The sequence below is a fragment of the Gavialis gangeticus genome, unplaced genomic scaffold, assembly GCF_001723915.1.
Source record: "Gavialis gangeticus isolate Ggan-Ray unplaced genomic scaffold, GavGan_comp1, whole genome shotgun sequence".
In the NCBI taxonomy this organism is placed as follows: Eukaryota; Metazoa; Chordata; order Crocodylia; family Gavialidae; genus Gavialis; species Gavialis gangeticus.
In genome coordinates, this window is record NW_017729002.1 from 25,611,787 (window position 1) to 25,633,290 (window position 21,504).

The following is a 21,504-nucleotide window of genomic DNA, read 5'->3' on the forward strand; positions in this document are numbered from 1 at the left end:
GCCAGCTGACAGGAAGGGGCAGGGCTTGGCCCTTCTTAAGCCCAGGCATGAGACCAGGAGGGCAGTTCCCCTCTGGCAGCCAAGGGAGGGGGAGCTTGGCCAGTGTAGACAGAGGGGAGAAGCCCAACTGCATAAGCATCCCCTGATTGCTGTTATGAGTTGGAGTATTTCCCGGTAGGGATTGAATGTTGTTTAGCCAGATGGTTTAGCTTTTTATGTTATAGCCCGGGGGCTTTGTGTTTTTGTGTTCACTGTCTGACCAGAGGACTGGGTGAGACTATTAGGGGTTGGAGGAGGCCTCATAGGGGCTCCACAGTAGCTTGGGGACCCTGGCGCCAGAGAGGGCGCAGCATTTGGGGTGCATTGACCCCAGCCCCAGAGCAAGGTCGGGGGGGCAGCGAGAAGCCCCAGAGCAAGGTGGGGGGGGGGCAGCGAGAAGCCCCAGAGCAAGGGGGGGGCAGCAAGAAGCCCCAGAGCGAGGTGGGGGGGCAGCAAGAAGCCCTAGAGCAAGGTGGGGGGGGACAGCGAGAAGCCCCTGAGAGAAGGCAAGGACAGGGCCAAATCACAGCAGGACCCAGATCGAATACCACGTTTGTACCATCTGCGAGGCTTGGGCTGCGGTGTAGGGGAGGAAAAGGAGCTGCAGACAGCGCTCCTTGGCACCGGGGCGCATAAAGTGGGCAGCCTCCCACTAGTTACAATCAATCAATCAAGATCAAGGCATGGCAGAAGAGTAAGCAGGCAGTTGGCCCATAACAGGAGGGTGGAGCCACCAAGAGAAAGGCTCCAGTAGCAATACTCCCGTCACACCCGGTTTTGGGGGAACAGACAAAATTAGAAGGCCCAGAAAGCTACATGGACATGTGACCACAGAGAGACAACAAACCAGAGACAGCCACGAATGAAAAGTCATTAGGAGTCACCAAGGGAGAAGGAGAATACAAAAGTGCAAACTTGAGATTAACAAAGAGTCCTTACCTTTGTCTGTCCCACCCCGGGTTTCTCCTCCCCATCCTTCTCCCTGAGAGGGTTCCACATCCCCTGGGAAGCGTCCCCGAGGCCACCATGGACAATGGCCATACGACCAGCCCATCTCATCCACCCCACTTGAGGGGCTGTGTGAGCCTTGGCATCCCACCTCCAGGCTGCTGCTATGCTGACATCTGACACTTAAGAGACAGGCTCAGAGTGAAGACTGCATCCTGGCCAGGTGTACTTTGACTCTGATGACAGCTGTAGGATTTGGTAGCTATACAGAATTGCTTGGTTGTTTGTATAACTTCTTGTTATCACTGTATATCAATAAATTTGCCTATTATCAAATGGAAAGGCCATGGTCGGTCTGAGGGTGGGAACAAGGCCTTTGGGTCCTAAATCCAGAGCCAACAGAAGCATACTCACTGCTTGTATATAGGCACCTAATGGGGTCTATGTGTGTGAAGAAGGACTTCCGTGAACAAAGTTGCAAGATTCGGATTTCATTTATGACTGTAAATTGGTTTGTGCACTGATAAAACACCAGCCCTTCAAAACTGTGCAAAATCTCCCAATCCTCAGTGTAAGGGGTGGGCCAGGGATGTATTGTAAGAGGGTAGGCAGATTGCACTGTATCAAGTGACCCTTGGGGATCACTACAGGAGCCTGTAAATTAAGGGTGGCATTTGCTCCTCACCACCCTTGGTGTTTTTGCTGAGCAGCTGTCAGCTGGACCTAGGCACTAGGGCTAATTACCTGATGAACAGATGGAATTAAAAGACTGACATCGTGAAGATTAGTCAAAAGTATAACCAAATATTAATTGGAGGTGGGGAGACTCTCTACTTTCTGTGTAAACCATTTGAATTTGTACAGTCTTTAACACCCTTGTGCATCAAAAATTTGTTGCAGAATGACTTCATATCTTAAACCTACCATGAAATTGCACCTGAACAGACAGGCAGGCCACCAGGAAAAACAACTTTGAAAAAACATGTAGATTATAACAGTGCCACAAAATTACACATGTATTTCCCTCACAAAGGAGAGTGCTGCTTCTTATTATGCGAATCAACAGGGTCGGTTTAACTCCATCAGCCTATTCCCAAGATACAGGACTCAAAAAATCTTGAACATGACAACCAGTGTGGCCATACAATTACATTTTAGCTTCATTGCAAGTGTTGCACCTGCTTCTTTGGAAACCAATAATTCAAAGCTCTTTGAAAAAACAGAATGAATATTTGTATTCCTTAGAAATAACTCAAAATGTATAACTTCTTATGATGCCAGAATACCTTAAAGCACTCAGGAAAAGTATATTATGAAAGACATGTAAATGCAATCAAACTGGCTTTCCCTTACCCGGCATTCACTTTCTATTGGTCTGATGAATGGAGAGCCACACATTGTCTGTGTCTTAACAATGTGATCATCGAGCAAAAGCTGGATGTCATCAATTGCTGACAGGATGCTGGTGTTCTGTAAATGTGTCACACTTAGTTAAAGCAAATTAAGTTATGTTGATACACTAGTCTAAAAAATGTAGAGGTCCTAATCACTTAGTCTTGCTGCGGCTCAGTTTCCCACATGGAAAATAGGGATAATAAAACCCTCCTGCCTCCCATGTGTGTTGTGAGGATAAATACTTCAAACCCCAAAAGATTTTCAGATGCTATGGTAACATAGGTCATTAAATTACCTACAGATAGATATTTTAATAACTTTGCATGGGCTATCATGCCTGATTTTACTTCATGCTACTCCTGTAAATCAGTAGTAACTCCACTGATTTTGCTGAAATGCTGTAAGTCAGTACAGATTTATTCATTTTAACAATTTGCTAGTTGACCTTTACTCACAGTGTCTCTGTACTTCACAAAAATGAAATGCATATTGACCCATTCCAATTTCATCTTGTCCAGGGATTTCTCTAGGGAATATTCTTTACTAGCTGCTGCTCCTATAGGTTCCAATCTGGATTAAAATTAAATATAGTTTAACTATGTTACAAACAAAACATTCCAAGTGACAAACAATTTTGGGATAGAGAAAGAAAAAAGGTAATTCAATGAGAAAACATATAGGAGTGAACCTACATGCAGACTTATGCATGACACTGAAGTGCCTATGCATTTCAGCCTTGTATTTACACATGAAAAGGCCAGTGAAATATGTAACAGGCTGTATTTCACATGGGAGCTCATGAGTTGAAAACAACAGAACAGAAGAACCTGGATGTACTAGGTGGTCACAGGATGGCTATTAGGGCTGTGCAAAATTTCGCTGGACGTTTCATTTTGACACTGCTTCGACCAATTTTGGGATCGAAACAGCAAAATTGAAACAAAACAAAGGCCCTCAAAATAGCCTCAAAACAAAATGAGGCTAGTCGAAATGTTTTGACCATAGGCTGGGGATGGGAAGTCAGTTCAGCTGGGCTGCCTCCCGCCCTCAGCACGATCTAGTGTGGGGGACCGGGAAAGCAGCCTAGCTGGGCTGCCTCACTGACCCCAGCGCAATCTAGCACTGGGGATGGGAAATCACCCCAGCTGGGCTGACTCCCCATCCCCAGCAAAACTCAAAACAGTGTCAAAAGAGTCTTTCTGTTTCAATGGAACAGAACAGCTGTTTCGACTCAAAATGAAATTCAAGATGAAACACTGTTCTGTCGAACCATCGAAACTCAAGGCAAAATGGAATGGTGCCATTTCACACAGCCCTAATGGCTATGAGTTGCCAGTGTGATTGAAAAACAATTTAAAAAAGCAAATGTGATCCTAGGGTATATCAGGAAAGGTATGTCTAAGAGAGAAATAGAAGCACTGATGCCACTGTAATTAGGTAAGACCTGATCTAGAATACTGAGTGCAGTTCTGATCACCCATATTCCAGAAGGATGAACACAAATAAGACTAGGTACAGAGAAGGGATACTAGAATGATCCAGGGAACTGAAAGCTTAAAAGAGGAGACTAGACAGGCCTGGGTTCTTCAGACAAGCAAAATGAAGACTGCTGTGTATAGATACACTGAAAGGGGTAAGCAATAGGGATCAAAAATAACTATTTAAATCAACGGACAATGCTGACACAAGAATAAGTGAGTATAAACTGGCCAAGAATAAATTTAGACTGAAAATCAGAAGATTGTCTCTAACAATTAGAGCAGTAGTATCAAAAATATGGCCCAAGAGCTGGAACTGCTTACAGACCTGTTTTGTCTGGCCCCAGGCTCTTAGAAAGGCTAAGAATTTGGTGGCAGGGTGAGGTGTACCCCCAAAATCCATGTACATCAGCAGCAAGAGGCAAGCAACAGCTGTGTCAATCCCTACAGCTCTCTGACACCATTCACCCCGTCTCCACAGATTTTGCCGGCACGAAGGCCCATGGGCCAGATCTGGCCTGGGGTGCCAAACCAGTTTGATACTCCTGCATTAGAGAATAAAGTTCTGGAACAGTCTTCCAGTGGAAGCAAAACCTACCTGCTTTCAAGGTAGAAGTCCATGAAGTTTATGAAAGAGATCATATGATGTAGCACATATGATAAGAGAGGATTAGACTCAGCAACCTGGAATGTTCTTTTCAGTGCCATGGTCCTCTATTTGTGAATTATCAAGAGAGCTGGACTGTATTGCACTAGGCTTGTACAAACACAGAACAGAAATATTCTCTCTGCTTAAAACAGCCTACAGCCCAAGGAGCATTAGACAAATACTCAATTTTGGTAAGTATGTACAGTATCCTTTTAGCATGCAGGTCCATAAATCCTCATAGTTGGACAACTGGTACCAAGGCATTTGGCTTTATACGCAGAGATTAAAAAATATTTAAAATCGTACCAAAAATATGTTTTCAAGTTCCCTAAAATAATTTTACTGAGAAATGTGACCTCTAAAAACATGATGATGTGATGAATGCTTTATTGTCATTTCTAAGAGATAACCTGCAGAATTCACTCATGCCATTTAAATCTTGTAGCCATTCTAGACACTGCTCCCTTGACTAATGTCACCTAGCAAGAATTTATTTACATTTTCTAATTCACCAACTGAAAGATAATAATGTTTACAGTCTTAAGATGCAGTTTAGGTGCAGAAGACAATTTTGGAATAAATAGGGATGGGATTTTCAGAAGTATACCTTTACAAGAACAACTCCCAATGCTTTTCATGTCAGATTTGTTTTCCTCCGACACTTCTGAAACTTCCACCTTTAAGTCAATAATGTTCATCAGTGAAAAATTAAAGGCTTTAAAATGCTAAAAAAAATCTAATAGGATTAAAGGGGTTAGGAAATTTATCAGATTAGAAAAGTGTATCAATGGGATTTATGTTTAAAAGAAATTAGAATTAGGATGTACTACTTACTTCTCCATGTATTTTGATAATCCATATTCCAACATATTTAATAGGGAAGTAGTTTCATCAGGTCTGATCTCACATCCTACTATTTCACTAATCTGAAAATAAACAGAACACAGGATTGGTTATGAAGATGTAAATGTGTAACTGGAGTTTACTGAAGTGGACTGCATTCCACCAGAGTTGGCTCTGCACCCTTAGAACTGCAATATTGGGTCCAACATGTGCTAAATTTTAGTGGAATTACATACTGTGGAATTTTTTGGAATAAAGAATGGGGGATTTGGAACAATCACTATTTTGAAGGAGAAAATTAAATTGTTTAGTATGTATTTCAACAGCACCTGTTCCCAGTGTCTGTCCTTCATTCCTCGATTGCAAGCAATAGACAGGACACGAAGATGCTGCTTGAACTTGTCAAGTTTAAATTTCATATTTTCTGCTAAGCGCTTTGGTCCAGGAAGATCTATAAAAGTCTTAGAGAGTTTGTACATGGTTCTCCACATATTTCCAACTTCGTCAGTGATAACATCAGCATTCAAGCTCTGAAGAGGTCCTGCATGTATAATTTGAAATGAACACTAAGAAAATATTGATGCTTGTTCAGTACTAGAAAGATTTATAGGTATTTGTAACCTTTTTTTTTTAAACTGTAAACAACTGTAAACTGTTGCATTCCAAAATACCAGACCCACAACTTTATTTAGCACCTCTACATAGCATTTTACCACCCCAAAAAGCTTTGCACAGGACAAACCAGTCAATCTTTGCAACATCTGCATGAGCAAGTGGTATCATTCTAATTTTATAAACAGACACTGAGAGACAGAGCAGTTTAGGGATTTCAGGCACTCAGGGCTGAGGCCCAGTTACAATTCTATACAAGTTCAGACAACTCCAAAATGGCAAATTTTATCACAAAGCCCTGTCATCCTCACCATTCATCCACTCCTCAGACTTGGTATGGAAATTAAAAGCTGTTATCCAAAGTTGCTCAAAAGGTTGTTTATTTACAATTATAGCTTGCAGCAAAGGAAATTGACTCTTCTCACGCTCCAATAATTCCTCTTCTTTATTAATAGCCTTTAGGGGAAAAATATGATTTCTGTTAAGAAGTCCTATTGTTACTGAGGAATTCTGTTATGGAACATAGGATAAAAGCATCTAAGAGCCAGTTAGATTTTTAAAAGTATTAAGATACCAAAAAATGCAGTGAAAGTCTAGTGGGACTTTAATAAGGGAATTAAGCACCTATCTGCTTTTGAAAATCCTATTAGCTGGAAGACTGCAAGTGTTCAAATACTTCTAAAAAAGCAGGCCTTAGCAGACTTTTCATTAATGACTTGCAACATAAGCCATGCCATACAGGGTCAGACCGATGGTCCATCTAACCCAGGTTTAGCCATTTTTGAGCCTAAGTACCATTGACTTTCAATAAGACTTTGGCACCAAAGTGTTTAAGTTACTTTTGGAAAAGGGACTTGCACATTTTGGGAAATTGTATCCATCGTGTTATTTTCTGTTAGTTTGTATAATAATAGACTCTAGAGGCTTTAATGAAGATCAGGTAGCCAATATACAGCATACCTCTATATACACTTTGTTTTCAAAAGGCAGCTTGAAGAAAAAAATCTGAACAGCAGATTGAGTAGTAGCAGCTAGGAAGATGAGACAGCTCCTGAGCCTTCTTCCAGCCTCACACACTAGATAGGGCCTACAGACTGACCTAGTGTGCTGGGTCCAACCATCATGTCAGGCCTGAGGCCACATACTGGGTCCAGGATGACACAGCAGATCTGATCCAGGCAAATTGTACCCAATGCTGCACACAAGACCTCGGTCCATGTGCTGGGTCTGACCCTGTGGACCACATCCAACCCCATGCCTGCTCGGTCTGGGATCATGTGCTGCGTCTGACCCAGTGCATCAGGACCAGATGCAGACCAACCTCACATATCAGCCAAATCTGGCACAGGGGCCATGTCATCTGACTTTGCGGGGGGCAGTCTCCACAGGTCTGTGGAGTAGTGGCAGCATTAATGATATGCTCCCCTGCCACCAAATCTCCAGACCTGTGGGGAACTGTTTTTCTTATATGTACCAGTAATGCACAGATGCAGGTGCAGATTATATGCAAGAAAATAACCTTAAGGTATAAGGAACAGTCCTTGCCCAAAAGGGTCTCCTATATAAGCAGGTAACAGAGATAAAAACTGATTGAAAAGCAGCAGTGTTGTCTCAATTTTCCTGTGCAAGTGAAGCACACGGTGATTCAATGATTTACTCAAGGTCACACAAAATAGCTATGGCAGAGCCAGAAACTGAGCCCAAGAACTATTAGGTCTCAAGCCATCCTCCTTTCCCAACAATTTCAATTGTTCAGTAGATACGGGATTCATCCTCAGTTATACAAGGACGATTTTTTAAAATGAAAATTGTCAAAAACATTCTGTTTTTCAAACCAGCTTTAGTAAATAGAAGAGAATTGGCAATGTGCATCTGCAAATTTGGGGATCCTTTTCAAAGTCAACTTGGTGATTTGTGTCCATAACTCTGAAAGACCAGGATATGAGTTTACCTGAATAGATTAACATTTGTGCCAGATAATAAATACCAACCTCAAATTCTACCATTGCATCATCCAAATTCTTATCCAGCTCATTAAATTTCTCAACATTATTCTTCATTTCTTCCAAAGTCATGACATCACGTTTTTTGTAACTTTCTACTTCTTTCTCATATTTTTTTAGAGTTTCCTCAAATCGGGAACACCTAATTGAAGAGAGTTCAGAAACATTACCATTTTAGACTTTATTCCTTTTATAAGTTTTGAATTATTTTTTTAAATATAAAGAGGATTGTCAAGTGAAATCGAACCTATCACTTACAAAATGCAACTTCCTAATTAATTATTCCACACAATTGTGTAAGGTTTCCTCTTTACAGATGAAGAAACCAAGGCACAAAGAGTAAGTGACTTTTTTAGTTCCAGACAACAAAGTCAGTAACAATGCCAGAAATATAGGAAGCCTTTTAAAACATATAATAGTTCCAGGCTCTGTCTACTAGTGCCTGCTGTCTTTAGAATCCACATGAAGATACATGATGGCTGGAAATGAGAGAAAAGTTTTTACCTGATATGTTGGGGCATAATTTAGAAATGACAGAATCTGATATCTTTTAGTAGACCAACTCAATAATTCGAAAAAAAATCTTCTTTGCAAGTTTTCAGGTATAAATACCCTTCATTGGGCTGAGGAAGCATCTGCAGTTGATCTGTGCTCTTCCTGGGTGGAATGAATAATAAAAAAGCCAGAGGCTGGTATGCATGCAAGAAAGCTGGTGTGCATGCAAGAAAGAAAATGGCTTTCTTGCATGCATACCAGCCTCTGGCTTCTTTACTATTCACTCCATCCAGGAAGAGCGCACACCGACTGTAGGTGTTTCCTTAGCCTGACAAAGGATATTTGTAGCCAAAAGCTTGCAAAGAAGAATTTTTCCAAATATTTGAGTTGATCGAATAAAAGATATCAGATTTACCCAAAGAACCTTGTCTGCCTATGTCCTTAGACCAACATGGCTACAACCTATACCCCAGGAATGACAGAATAAATTTATGTAAATCATAGCACCATCCTTCCTTCCACCCTTCAGACCAATTCAGAAACAAGAAAAACTCCAGTCTATCCTGCCTGAAAGACTATTTAAAACTTGGAGCTAGGAGTTTCCTTTGACTGCAATCTGCTGACTTGACAATACCACACTCTTCATTGGTCCTAAGTCTTTTCTTTTTTTTTCTTTCCCATTTCCAGTACAAGAGACTATCCTAATTTAATACCATACCTTTTACTCAGAGCTGTCTCTGCTATATCCCTCCTGACAAACAGCTGGTTTCTGCTTTTTTCAAAGATTATTTCAATCTCATCTGGCCAGTGGAAAACAGTACTATTCAGCTTTAAGTCATCATCTAAATTAAAAAAGAGTCTATTTAAGAAATTATCTTTAAACAGTGAACTATACAGTGGTTACTATGACAAATATGCAGAATGGTTAAGACTACTTTTAGGGAAAAGTTACAAAAAATAGTACCCAATCTTGTACCTTCAGCATGCAAGTAAAAATAGACCAGACAGTCATGTTGACTTTTGGGAGCATGAAAAGTGCTGACATGGCTGAGGATTGGTTTCTAAATCAGGATGATCTTCATGTAAGATTATTATATTGGTTTATAAACAGAAGGACTAATTCTTGCCTCGTGTACAGAAGCAACCAAAATTTGGTCTTGTAGGTTTCAAATGAAACAGATACTTTGAAAGGGATGAAATCGAAATACAATAAAACCAAACCAAAACCATTAAAATATATGCTTTAAGTTCTAGGGTCTGCTCTTGTCTGTGAACTTGGCTATCATAAGAATTATGTGAAAGTTGAGTAAGGAGTTCACGTAGTGAACATTTAAAGATGTGGCCTGGGATGATTGAGGCGTCCCCCATGTATGCAAGACTTAAAGGTGCAGATACACTATACATTTACCCTGCTGCCACTTACATGAGTTTATAGAGGCAGTCCTTGGACTTACGACACAATTGGTTCCTGAAAACCATGTCTTAAGTCGAAACGTTGTAACTTGGAACCAATTTTCTCATAAGAAACAATATTATAAATGAGGGATTGGTTCCTGAACCAAGGCCTGATACCCTATTTTCACTAAAAATACCCCAGAATTTTGTACTCAATCAATTAAAGATGAGAAATATAGCTACATTAATGTATTTACATTGTAAATAGCAATCATATTGTTTTGGAAGGACTTTTTTGAGGTGACTTTGCTGGACTTTTTGAAAGGCTCTTTGGACTTTTTGAAGGGTTCTTGGCTGGAGTCTTCTCAGGAGTCTTGGCTGCAAGTTTTTCTGGAGTCTTGTCTGTTTTCTTAAAGAAAGTGTCCAAGGCAGTTTGGACAGATGTTCTTCAGGGAGATGAGCAATGCAGTGAACTTGTTCACTGGCATGGCATTGCATCACATCAAGAGTTGTAAAGTCAAAACTGACATCATAAAGTTGAAACAGGGTGTCAATTTATAAATGTTGTAAGTGCGAAACATTGTAACTTGAAACGTTGTAAGTCGAGGACCACCTGTACATGGATATAAGTTACACCAGCATCTAGAGTAAACAGATGACCAGCTCCCCAGAGGTAGCTATCTGCAGTATATTCTACTACAGTGCCTTGCCATCAGGTGGCAGGAGAATCAGTAATAGTCTGTCTGCAATAAATGAATGCCTAACCCAAGTTTGAAACTTATTAGCTCTATGGACACATGATCCATATACCAGTGTATATGGATTCCTGACTTCCCTGGGGAAAATTTCCCCCCCAGAATAGTGTGATTTATAGTAGTATGGTGTAGTATAGCCACATTTATACTGATATGACAGGGAATAGGATGATATCTGAGCTTCAAAACTATCTCTACTATCATCAAATCAGAGGTATTTATCAGACAAGGTCACCTCACCCCTACACTAAACAAAGATTTTGTTTTGTTAGTATGGCAGGGAACAATATAACCAGCAGTGCAACCAATCCTTGCACATACCATAGCAGCTGTCTGAAAGAGTCCTCAGTATAGAGGTCCTACATATGGAAAAGAAGAATTGTTTTCTTGCTGTACTTTTCCTTCTAGAATCTGCTGAATCCCTCTAGAATTCTGGCAAAATCAGTTCCCTCTAGAAAACGCTTTTCTTTCTTTCTTTTTGTTGGGGGGGGTTTTGTGCAACCATTTATAAACATAATAGAAGTTCTATAATTTATCTAGCTCCCCAGATAAATAGTAGCCTCTGTTTTATACATTTTCCCCATGAAGACTTTTATATTCTGTATTTTAAAACATACAAGGAAGGTCAGCATAGTCCATCAAGAATTCCAGTCTGTAGGCTGCTTCAGAGATCTCACGTCTCAGTTTAAAAACAGTGATTTCACTAGCTTTTTTTAAGTATGCAGTAAGCTCCACCAGCTCCTCAGTGTTCAAAGGCATCTCATTCACCTTGTCTGCAATTATTTTGTACTGATTGCAAATGCTACAGGAAAATAGACATATTAATATTATTATGATGATTAATAATAAAGAGTGGTGCAGAATCTTATGAATGCAATTTGTCATTAATGCATCTTTACAATTGAGATATTCTCACTAATATGCACAACAGGCATATAATTAAGGACGTTCTTTTATGTCATTCATTCAGTTCCATCATCCTACCTCTCTTTTAAGAGCTGATATGTCCATACAATAGAATCCTAGTCAAATCAACACTAAATTGCCACTGGAATACTTAAAAGTGCACCTACATTTAGAATCCTCTGTTCCATCTAAGATTTAAACTCTTACACCAAAAGAGACTTAAAAAAAAAAAAATCAAAAACTAATTTATTGCCAACATATACAAAACACTGCATCCAGCATGAAGCAAACTTAAAAGCTAAAATGGAAACCCCTGGACCTCCAAATAAAAATGAACATGGGTAAAAAGGGGGAAAGTGCAGAGGGAGAAAAAACGGAGCGGTTCCCTGATCCTGAGGTATCAATGTACCCGAACCCTCAAAAACTGCATGTGCAGCCCAGCCGCACACTTTTTAAAGGGGTGTAGTGAACACAAGATTGGTGAGATGCTCTCTAATGTCAGGCTCACAGCACCCCACTCATCTGCTTCTGGTGATCAGGTTGGGGCATGAGGTCCAGGAACCAGTTCTGCCCTCAGGCCAATCAAGTATGGCATAGCCGTGTCCTGGAACCAGGGGCTGCCCCATGCAGATCCTGACACTCAGATCTGTCATGGGCCAGCTGCAATCTGTCTCATGTTCAATTTAAGGCATGATACACATGAGCTATAAAGATTATGCACATGGTATGTGGAACAGCTCTGAGGCTCATGTACTGTATTATCACACCATAAATTCATCTTAAAAAGCTTATTTTTTTTTCATTTGTCAGCACCTGAATTTAGGGCCTATACTTCTCCAACAGGTACCTACAGCCCTTACCCTGCTTTAGATGGGCATCAGCTCTTGCAGGGAAAACAGAAAACCATGAGCTCTTAGCTGAACAAGTCAGCAAAAGAGGAAATAATTGTCAAGTGTTTTCACTGCAATGTTTACATGTGCTCAGATACAGCCTAATTTAAGTGTTTTGTAAAAAAAAATTAAAGACCTCCTTTCTTCAATTTTAACAACCTGGGATCCTCCACACATATCTGACTAACAATATAAAATCTATCAGAGGGGTGAAGGTCCCTTAGGCACTAATATACAACATCAACCCAAAATGTAGTGGTAACCAAGCAATCCAGCATACATGTACCTTTTATTTAATTCTCTGTTTTCATCCACTTCCAACTCAATAAGCCTATCTTTAAGTTTTTGGGCACAACTGCAAAGTTCCTCATTCAGCTTTAAAGCATCCAGGCAGAACATGGCGAGAGGGACAGTGACATGCATGGAGGCTATTTCTTTTTTCAGTTTTGTTAAACTGTTAATCTTCTGCAAAAGGGGAAAAATAATCCTATTAGTTTCTTTAGAGTCCATGGGGTGGGCATGGGGGGGTGGGGCGAATGCTACAAAAGAATAAAAAATTAGCTGCAACCCACCAAGCAGATAATATATTTAACACAGAAATAACCCACAGGAATAAGAAATAACCTATATTTACATATTTAGGTTTCAGCTCTCCCCCATCACAGAACCAGGCTGAAGAACCCCAACTGCAGAAAGTCCACTGTGATACAGTGGTTCATATTGCCTGCAGGCTACAACTAGCTAGGGACTAGCTCAGCCAGGAAAGCTCAGAATACAAGTAAGGCTGGCAAGGAAGAATCAAGGTGATGTGCTAATTCAGCACATGACCTGCATAGTCCTCTACAGTGGGTTTCTTCTTGTAACACAAACTGCCTTCCTCAGCTTAATGCATAGAAAACAGTATTATCATCTGTTCTATTAGCACAGCTTCCCTATGGACAGAGGGAGTGTAAATTACTGCTAGTACCCTGCACTTCCAAGGATGAATCAAGCCCTTAAAGTAAAAGCTCTTAGATCATATAACATAGAGAAGTAAGACTGGAAGTGACCTCAAGAGATCATAGTCTAGTCCAACCGGGGATCTCTTTGGGATGAGAAACTTGCCACCTGCATCTCTGTACTGCTGTGCAGAGGTTGGTTGCTGTGTGAATAGTATAGTATGTTACCTTGGTGAAAGCTTCTAAGGAATGGCTTTCCTTCAGAAAATTAGTAACCTCTTGCTCTGCCTTGTTATTCAAAAGATCACTGTATTTCCTGTACACATTTAAGTACCTAAAACACAGAAGAACATAAAAATAAAAACAAAATGTCAGTGTTAGGACTCACCACAATTGGAGGTAAGCATTCAACAAATGGCACTAACTCCAATTGTTTATACACAATTTTATCATATTGTGGATCTAGATTAGCAAGAGGTTAAAAGCCAAAACTTACTTTTGTGGACCAACTGTGTTGTTCTCAAATATCCTTGCAGCTTTGTTCACATATTCTGAAACCAAAGATTCCTCTGGTCTGACTGTACGAAGAATGTGGTCATCCCTTTTTAATTCTGGAAAGATTTGAACTTCTACCTAAAAGGACCCCCATAATACAAATAAAGTGATACAACACTTCATAATAATAGGAGAAGGTATTTCACCATCCCACACCATCATTTTAAAAAGTGTATAATTCTACTTACCTAGTGATCTGGGAGAAACAGTACCCTGCCATACTAGTATGATTCATAATTCAACACTAAAAATGTACTTGAAGCACTTTTCAGTGCTTTGCCATGTCAGGCCCAGAATCAGAGAAAGCCTAGAACACTAACTCTGAGCCACAACAGCTCAAACATCACTTTTGGTCACTCAAAATAGCACTGAGAGGCTACGTGTAAAATGTACACGTAGGCATTGACATGTTGATCTCTAAATACCACTGTGAACACTTGGCTGTTCTGCTGGAGCCTGTATTTGAAAACTGGGTGTACAATGCTGACATTTAATTTAAGAACATAAAGATAGCCCAAAGGACACTATTCCACAACAGAAGGAATAAAATGCAGGCAAAAATGCTCGTAGTTTCCCAGCTGTAACAGAGCCAGAGCCCCCTGTTATTTTAAGAGGAGATAGCTGAATTGGGGTCCAAAAGAAAGCCTGCAACAGCAGGAACTGCTAGGTAACCAGAGAGGACTTCAGGACAGGGGAGTCCCAACAACTTGTTAGGCTAAACAGAAGCCCCTCGGCCCATGTTCAAAAACACCAATCAGACGACCAGAAGGGGCAAGGTTTAGCCGTACATAAACTCAGCCTTTGGACTAGGGCTAGCAATCCATGCCAGCAAGCTGCAGGGGAAGGAGCTAAAGACAGAGCTGACTGCCAGGAAAAAGGAGGTACCCTGTGAGCTGGGGAATCAAGTCAGCCCCTTAGGGGAGGGATGTGGCAACTGGTATAGCCCTGGTGGGGCAACTGGTATAGTCCTGGTGGGGTCTGAATGAGACACGTTGTGTTCTAGTTATTTCTTCTATATTAAGTTCAAACACTGGCGAACCAGACTGTGGCTACGGAGGATCTGTGGAGGCCACAAGGTGCCTGAGGAACACCTAGCATCGAGCCCTGTAAGGACCATGGACCCCAGGATAGTGCAGGGCAAGAAGAGCTTTGTTGGGGCCAGGGACACCAAGGGCTGGTATTGAGAGTCACCTTGCTGGGGCTTCAAACCTCAGGGGCTGGCACAGACAGCAAGAGCAGTCTCACTGGGATCAAGAACCCCAGGGGCTGGTACAGAGAGCAAGACAGGGCTGAGGGGCAGGAGCTCAAGGTCTACAGCAGTGATCCTGGGCTGAGGGGGCTCAGGCAGAGAAAAAAAATTGTCAAAGCTAGAAAGACTGAAGTCTGTACAAGGGCTTTTGGGCCTGAGGGAGCCAGTGTCAGTTTGGGCAAGGAGGCCCTGTCCAAGTGGTAACTGATATCTGTGAGGCATGAACATGGCTATGGGGATGGCTGGAGGCCACAGTTATAGCTAGAGACCTCCTAAATCATGGCAAGATAAAGGGATTTTCACTGGCTGCTCATGGCATGCAGAGCCGATTTCACCGTCTTTTTGCAGCGAGCCCCTCCCACACCGCAGATTAGTCAAGGCTCCCCAGCAGCCCTGTCCCTTGCCACTGATTGGCTGCGATGGCCAATCACTCATCTTCAGACTAAGCATTACTGCAGCTTTGCATCTGGCTTCTTACAAGATGGCACCAAAACCCTCTCACTTTCCCAACTGGTGCCTTCACTGAACCTATGCCACTAGCTCAGACACATGTGCTCTAAAGTTGCAGGGATTGCTGTGCTTTCTTTGTATTCCAGCAAGCTTTTATTTTTTGGGGGGGTGATTCCTGCGAAATTGTCAGAAACGCCATTTTTCACAGTGATTGCAGAAATTGCCTTTTTTTGCAGTTTCCAAAAAAACTGCAAAACCGCCATCTGAGTAGATCCCTTATTCTAGCCCCTAGGGCACAGCCAGAATCACCTTAAAGGTGAATTACACCCCATAGAGTTTGAAGAAGAGCCCCAAGGATTGGAGTTTGGAGGCAGAGGTGCTCTGAGGGCTAGACAAAAAAGACACCAAGGAGGAGGCTACCCAGGCCTCTGGAGGCATCTTCCCAAGTTAAATAACGTAAGATCAAGCTGGGGCAGGTGAGAGATAGGAGGTGAGAGAGGCAAGGGAGTGCGGGCAGGCAAGTCTACCCCCTAGCTGGCATCAAATGCTGGAGTAGATTCCCCAGGTCTGGCACACCAACATATATGAAAAATAAAAAACAGTTCCAATTTAGAATCAAAACATGTCAAAGGTCCACCTGACTCTAAATGACCCCTCAGGTCAGTGGAATAAGGCAGGCAAGTTTTTGTGCTAACAGTAGACAGAAATGTCACATTTGACCTCGTTTAACACCTCAGTCTGAATGACCAGGTGCCCAGGTACCGTTTGGAGGTCTGTGGCCTTCTGTACAAGTACGCTGAGAGGCTTGAATGTGCACCTCTGCAAGATGCCATAGCTTCTTTACCACTGTGTCCCCATTTAAAATATTGATAGAAAAATCAGTTGCCATAAGAAAATTTGCAGCAAGCAAAGGTATATTTTCACTGGCCTACACATTTTCCTTCCGTGTGAACCATACGTGAGATCAAATATGTGATAAAGTAGCTTAAATAAAAGTAGAGATCCTTTCCACTTTTCTCTGCAATCATTGAAAAGGCTTATCATACTATGGATAACACTTCTACCACACTCCTCTGTTTGCTGTCTATATCGTAGATGGTTTCTACCCAAACATTCCTCATGATAGTAGACTCCATCTCTTTTATTTTACTCTGTACCTTTGGAAGTTCCTCTGAACTCCGCAAGATCTCCATGAAGCAACGGTAGATTAAATCCCAACATTTTTTCATAGGTGGCTCAAACACAATTTTGGGTTCCTCCACATTGAGTTTGATGATTAGTATTTGATGTACAAAGAACTGCATTTCTTGATAAGGTTCTCTAAAGTCATTCCCATCCTCAAGAAAAAGAAGGAAAGAAAAGGATACTTGCTTATGAAATCAAGATAGCACACATATCTGCACCACTGGTGTATTTTTCACTTACCCTGATCTGAAGCCCAATCTTTCCAGGTACAGATCCCCAAAAGTACTTTGGCACCTAACTCTTAACTGGAATTAGGCACCTACATCCTTTCAGTACACCCAGGCCTCACTGCTTTCCATCTTCAATGATTCGATGGAAGTACAGCACTGACCACTATATAGAATCAAACTCCTAAGAAACTATTCTCTTTTTTAAAAGAACAATTTTACTTGTCTGACGTGAACCCCCTAGCACACAAAATGTCTGGATAGCACCTAGCACCAAAGAGACCTCAGTCATATTAATAAATGTCTAAGCAAATAGTTCTAGTCACCTATGAGTCTATATGCTTGATCCCAGGAAGAGAACCTGTGACTTCAATGAGACCTCAGATGTTTAAAGAGAAACACATACTTAACACTCTTCTGGATCAGGGCCTATTCAAATAATAAAAAAAAAACAAATGCACACTCATTGCAGGTATAGCACACTCATTGCAGGTATAATTGGAAGCTTCTGGAACTTGTTATTTATGGTAGTTATTTTGCAATCTCTTACTCATATGAATAGTTCTAGATCACACAAGAAGCCTGGGTTGCTGTACAGAATTAAGGTATATCTCTTGAAAGCAAAGAGAATCTAGGACATTTAACCCTTAAAGCATTTCATTTTACAGTTGCTTAAATAATTTTTTCTACACCATACTGAAAAGCAACAGCAGCACACTTCATTACACATACCTTGTGTATCATGAAAAATGCAAGGAGATCTTCTAAAGAGTTAACAACCATTTCACGTAGTTGTAATGACATGAGACTTGCTACAGAAGCAAAATATTCTTCAATCTGTCGAGGGGAATCATAGTCGTTCTGAGGTGCCAAATGAAGCCACTTCTCTTTCTGATCAATGAAGAGGGATGCACAGGTTGGTATCCACCTACCATAAAAAACAAAGTACACCCTATTTTAAAACCTCGCAGATTGAACCTGCTGCATGCCATAAAACTAGTGCTAAATCATCACCTAAAGGACCAGTGAAACAGACACCTAGCAGAGGCCGTCCCGAAAACCTTTCGAAAACAGGATTGTTTGTGCTTGAGATGCCTTCTGGGGATGGTTCTTGGCACTGGTTTCAATGCATACCAAGAGATTAACCACTATAATCTGTGGACTGGGGTGGCATGGGTGCTAAGGTGCGCAGCTGACAACTTGCTCAAAAGTCACAAAGTTTGAGGCCACAGCAGAAGCACTCACAGTGCAACCCTGTAAGATTCAGTAGTATCAGACTTAACTGTTTTGGGTCAAACTGGTTTATGAAACTTCTGTCCCAGACTTCTTCCTGGTTCAAGTTAAATCACAGTCCCCCCGCATCCCAGCATGCTTTTCAGCCATGGGCTGGGCTGTGCTGTCTGCTCCAGAGAACAGGGCTGGCCATACCCCTATGCTCCCTAGCTGGAGCAGTGAGGAGGTGACAAGGAGGTGAGAGGAGCAAGCCTAGCTAAGGATGCAGCCCAGTCTGCAGCGAGGGCAACTGCTGATTCCGCCAGGCAAACACCGGCTGGGGTTTGAGGCCAGGGAGGGGGGTTAAACACCCCTTCCCTCACCCAAACTTACTGCTGGCTGCAACTGTGGGCTACAAATCCCAGAGGCACCTGGAACCAGGAAGAGGAAGTGATGAGTAACCCTGCAGAGTCCTGCTGCTGTAATTCTGGACTGCAAATCTCAGAGACATCAGGGGCATCAGGAAGAGACAATGAACACACAGCCAGAGAGCAGTGCTGTAGCACCCCCCAGCTTCTGGCCTGGGCCACTGGAGGCATGTGGCTGCATTTCCTGAGTCAAAGGTAAATGTCTGTTCACTTCTGTTTCAATGTAATCTGTGCAGCTTAGGCTGAACTGCAAAGACTGAATTGATTCAGCCTCAGGCTTTTTGACAGTCTGTACTTAACCCTGATGGCTAAGAGCCCTCTTCTAATTTCCACTCTAAATTTATTCATGACCAATTTATACCCTTTTGTTCTTTAGCTTAAATAGTTCTTTTCCCTCCCTCGGAGCAATCATATATTTTGGGTTTTGCTTTGGCAGTTGTGTATGTATGTGGCCACAGTCCTCTGGGTTTACTATTTGTTTCTAACAGCTAGCTAGTCCTTCAATCATTAGTACCCAGGAGATGCAAAGATATTTGCTCTGTATTTTCAACCTGAGCTGGTCCATATCTTTTATGTGAACCCTTTGAAACAGACAGGACTCAAGCAAGATTTGTAGTGAATTGGAGAAAGAAACAATCCATTTGAAAAGAGGTGCATTTGTATTCTATTCACAGCCAGCTCTCCCTTCACACTCCTCTGTGAGCAGCATAAAATAGAAGTGCTATTCCTCCATTCAGTCTAAGCTTTACTAATTTCAAAAGCTTCACACAGGGGAGACCAAATGGCTCAGACTAACATTACCAGTTTCAGATAAAAACCCTGCAGCCCAGAAGGGAACCCTGAGTACCCAAGAGTCCCCAGCATGTCTTTGCTTAACTCATTCTAACAGGATTGAAGTAACAAGGTTCTCAGCCTGCTTGTTTCTAAACTACTCCTGAGTACACAGCTCTAGGCAAGACCAATGTAGCAAACAAATTCTGACCTGACAACAAATCCCGTGTTCCAAAAACTTGGAAAGCTTCATTAATGAAATGGCTTCCTTTCTCTTGGGCTAGCTTCCTAAAAGTCTACAGTAGCACATGCTTCCACATGCAGACATGGGCAAAGAATCTTGCCACATAATCAGTGACACCAGCCTGAAAACTAAATGTTTGTCTGTGCTTCAGTATTTCTTTTCTCTGTAGTAGAGATGCCTCAGGATGTAAGGCCTGATACAAAGCTAAGTGAAGCTGATGTGAGTTTTCCATTGACAATATGCTCTGGATCAGGTACTTAAAAGCCAACAGTATGCTGCTCAAGTCAATGGGAATCAGCTAATCAGAATCCCCTCATGCAGTAGATGGGGATTGTTATCCTACAGCTAAAGTCTGTATCATGGATATTATAAGTGAAATCCTGGCCCCACTGAACTTAATAGGGCAAAGATTTTGACACTTTTAAAGAATTAAATATGTTCTACATTATACTCTGACTAATAAACATACTAATGGGGATATTATACATTACAGGACAAGTGCTTCTTCTGACAAAAACTCTTGTTGACTGCACAATTTGGCCTACTGCTTTTAGCCTAGTTTGATCACTTAAAACAGCAACAGTTTCTAAATACTAGAGACATCAGACCCAATGCAAATACAATGTGCATGGCTTCATTTAGGATTTGGAGGTCAATTATTTAAGTATGGACACTGCTGCAAATGGGCATGGCCCTTTGGAACATGCAGGTGTGAGTTTTCATCTATAAAAAAAAAAATCAGTAAAATGTGCACCTGACTTCTTGCTTATGCAAGCAGCTAATATACTGAAGCAAATCAGGCAATACTTACTACGAAAAAAACTACCAGCGCTTTCTTCAAATACTTCATTAAAACAAAAGATATCAGGGGTTTGCTTGATAGAAAGCAGAAGGATGTGGAGCAGTGGTAACATTTACTGCATGTAATCCCTCCAAACTGCACGTGCAAACACTTTTAGGAACAAATGGGAATCCACACTTAATATAGGATTTCTCCTCTTTAGTTACAGACCAAGTTAAGCCTTCATATCCTAAAAACATTCTGTTTAGTTACCAGTCTGTTCAGTTAAGCATAGTACTGACTTCTTCTGAAGAATATCACGAGCTTCCATACAATGTCTTTGAATTAACTCTTCAAATTCATGGGGCAACAGAGGCAGCTCACCCAAAAGCATTTCTTCTGTACGAATAAATCTTAGGTTGCTAAATCTACAGAAAATAAAGTAAAAATGTAGATGGTGAGAGAAGTTCATTTTAAAGGCAAGTAAATCAAATGCAACAGGAGACGCTCTTATAAGAAGTTAATCTGATGCATGCTATTTCTCTCCTAAATTACTCTACATATTTTTTAATACACTTTTGCTATTAAAATAGCATTCAGGACTGCATGAATTTCATTTTGCATTTGCCCTTATTCATGTTACAATAACTTTTTCTGTCCCCTTTTCTAAATTCATTATTCCACCTGGACAAACACAAACATGCAGAGGGACAGCTGCTTTTCCTCATATCAGATAGTAACAAAAACAGAACTAAGTGTGGACCCTGGCTCCTTTCTAAGGAGAAAAAGTCAAAATCATGTCAATTTTTCATACACTGTGATTCAGTGCTTCACAAGACACACATCACAGTTTGCAAGGTTCTGCAGGGAACTGCATGCTCAGGGGCAACCAGCACGGGTTCATCAGCGGCAGGTCCTGTCAGACCAACCTGGTGGCCTTTTACAACCAGGTCACTAAATCACTGGATGCAGGGGTGGCAGTGGATATAGTTTTGCTAGACTTCAGGAAGGCTTTTGACACTGTCTCTCACCCCATTCTCATTAGGAAGCTGGGGG

At 41.4% G+C, this 21,504-nt stretch overlaps 1 protein-coding gene across 1 annotated transcript in view; it reads right to left on the reverse strand.

Annotated features, from left to right (window-relative positions):
- Positions 1-21,504, reverse strand: part of DNAH3 (dynein axonemal heavy chain 3) — a 149,958-nt gene that overhangs the window by 92,700 nt on the left and 35,754 nt on the right. The window contains exons 8-21 of the mRNA XM_019507713.1: positions 20,751-20,876; positions 17,745-17,940; positions 16,758-16,937; positions 13,843-13,979; positions 13,575-13,680; positions 12,695-12,873; positions 11,230-11,414; positions 9,181-9,304; positions 7,956-8,109; positions 6,276-6,420; positions 5,682-5,893; positions 5,344-5,435; positions 2,838-2,952; positions 2,341-2,457 (exon numbers count right to left, since the gene is read on the reverse strand). Coding sequence (XP_019363258.1) covers positions 2,341-2,457; positions 2,838-2,952; positions 5,344-5,435; positions 5,682-5,893; positions 6,276-6,420; positions 7,956-8,109; positions 9,181-9,304; positions 11,230-11,414; positions 12,695-12,873; positions 13,575-13,680; positions 13,843-13,979; positions 16,758-16,937; positions 17,745-17,940; positions 20,751-20,876 — 2,068 coding nt within the window. The remainder of the gene's footprint in view (positions 1-2,340; positions 2,458-2,837; positions 2,953-5,343; positions 5,436-5,681; positions 5,894-6,275; positions 6,421-7,955; positions 8,110-9,180; positions 9,305-11,229; positions 11,415-12,694; positions 12,874-13,574; positions 13,681-13,842; positions 13,980-16,757; positions 16,938-17,744; positions 17,941-20,750; positions 20,877-21,504) is intronic.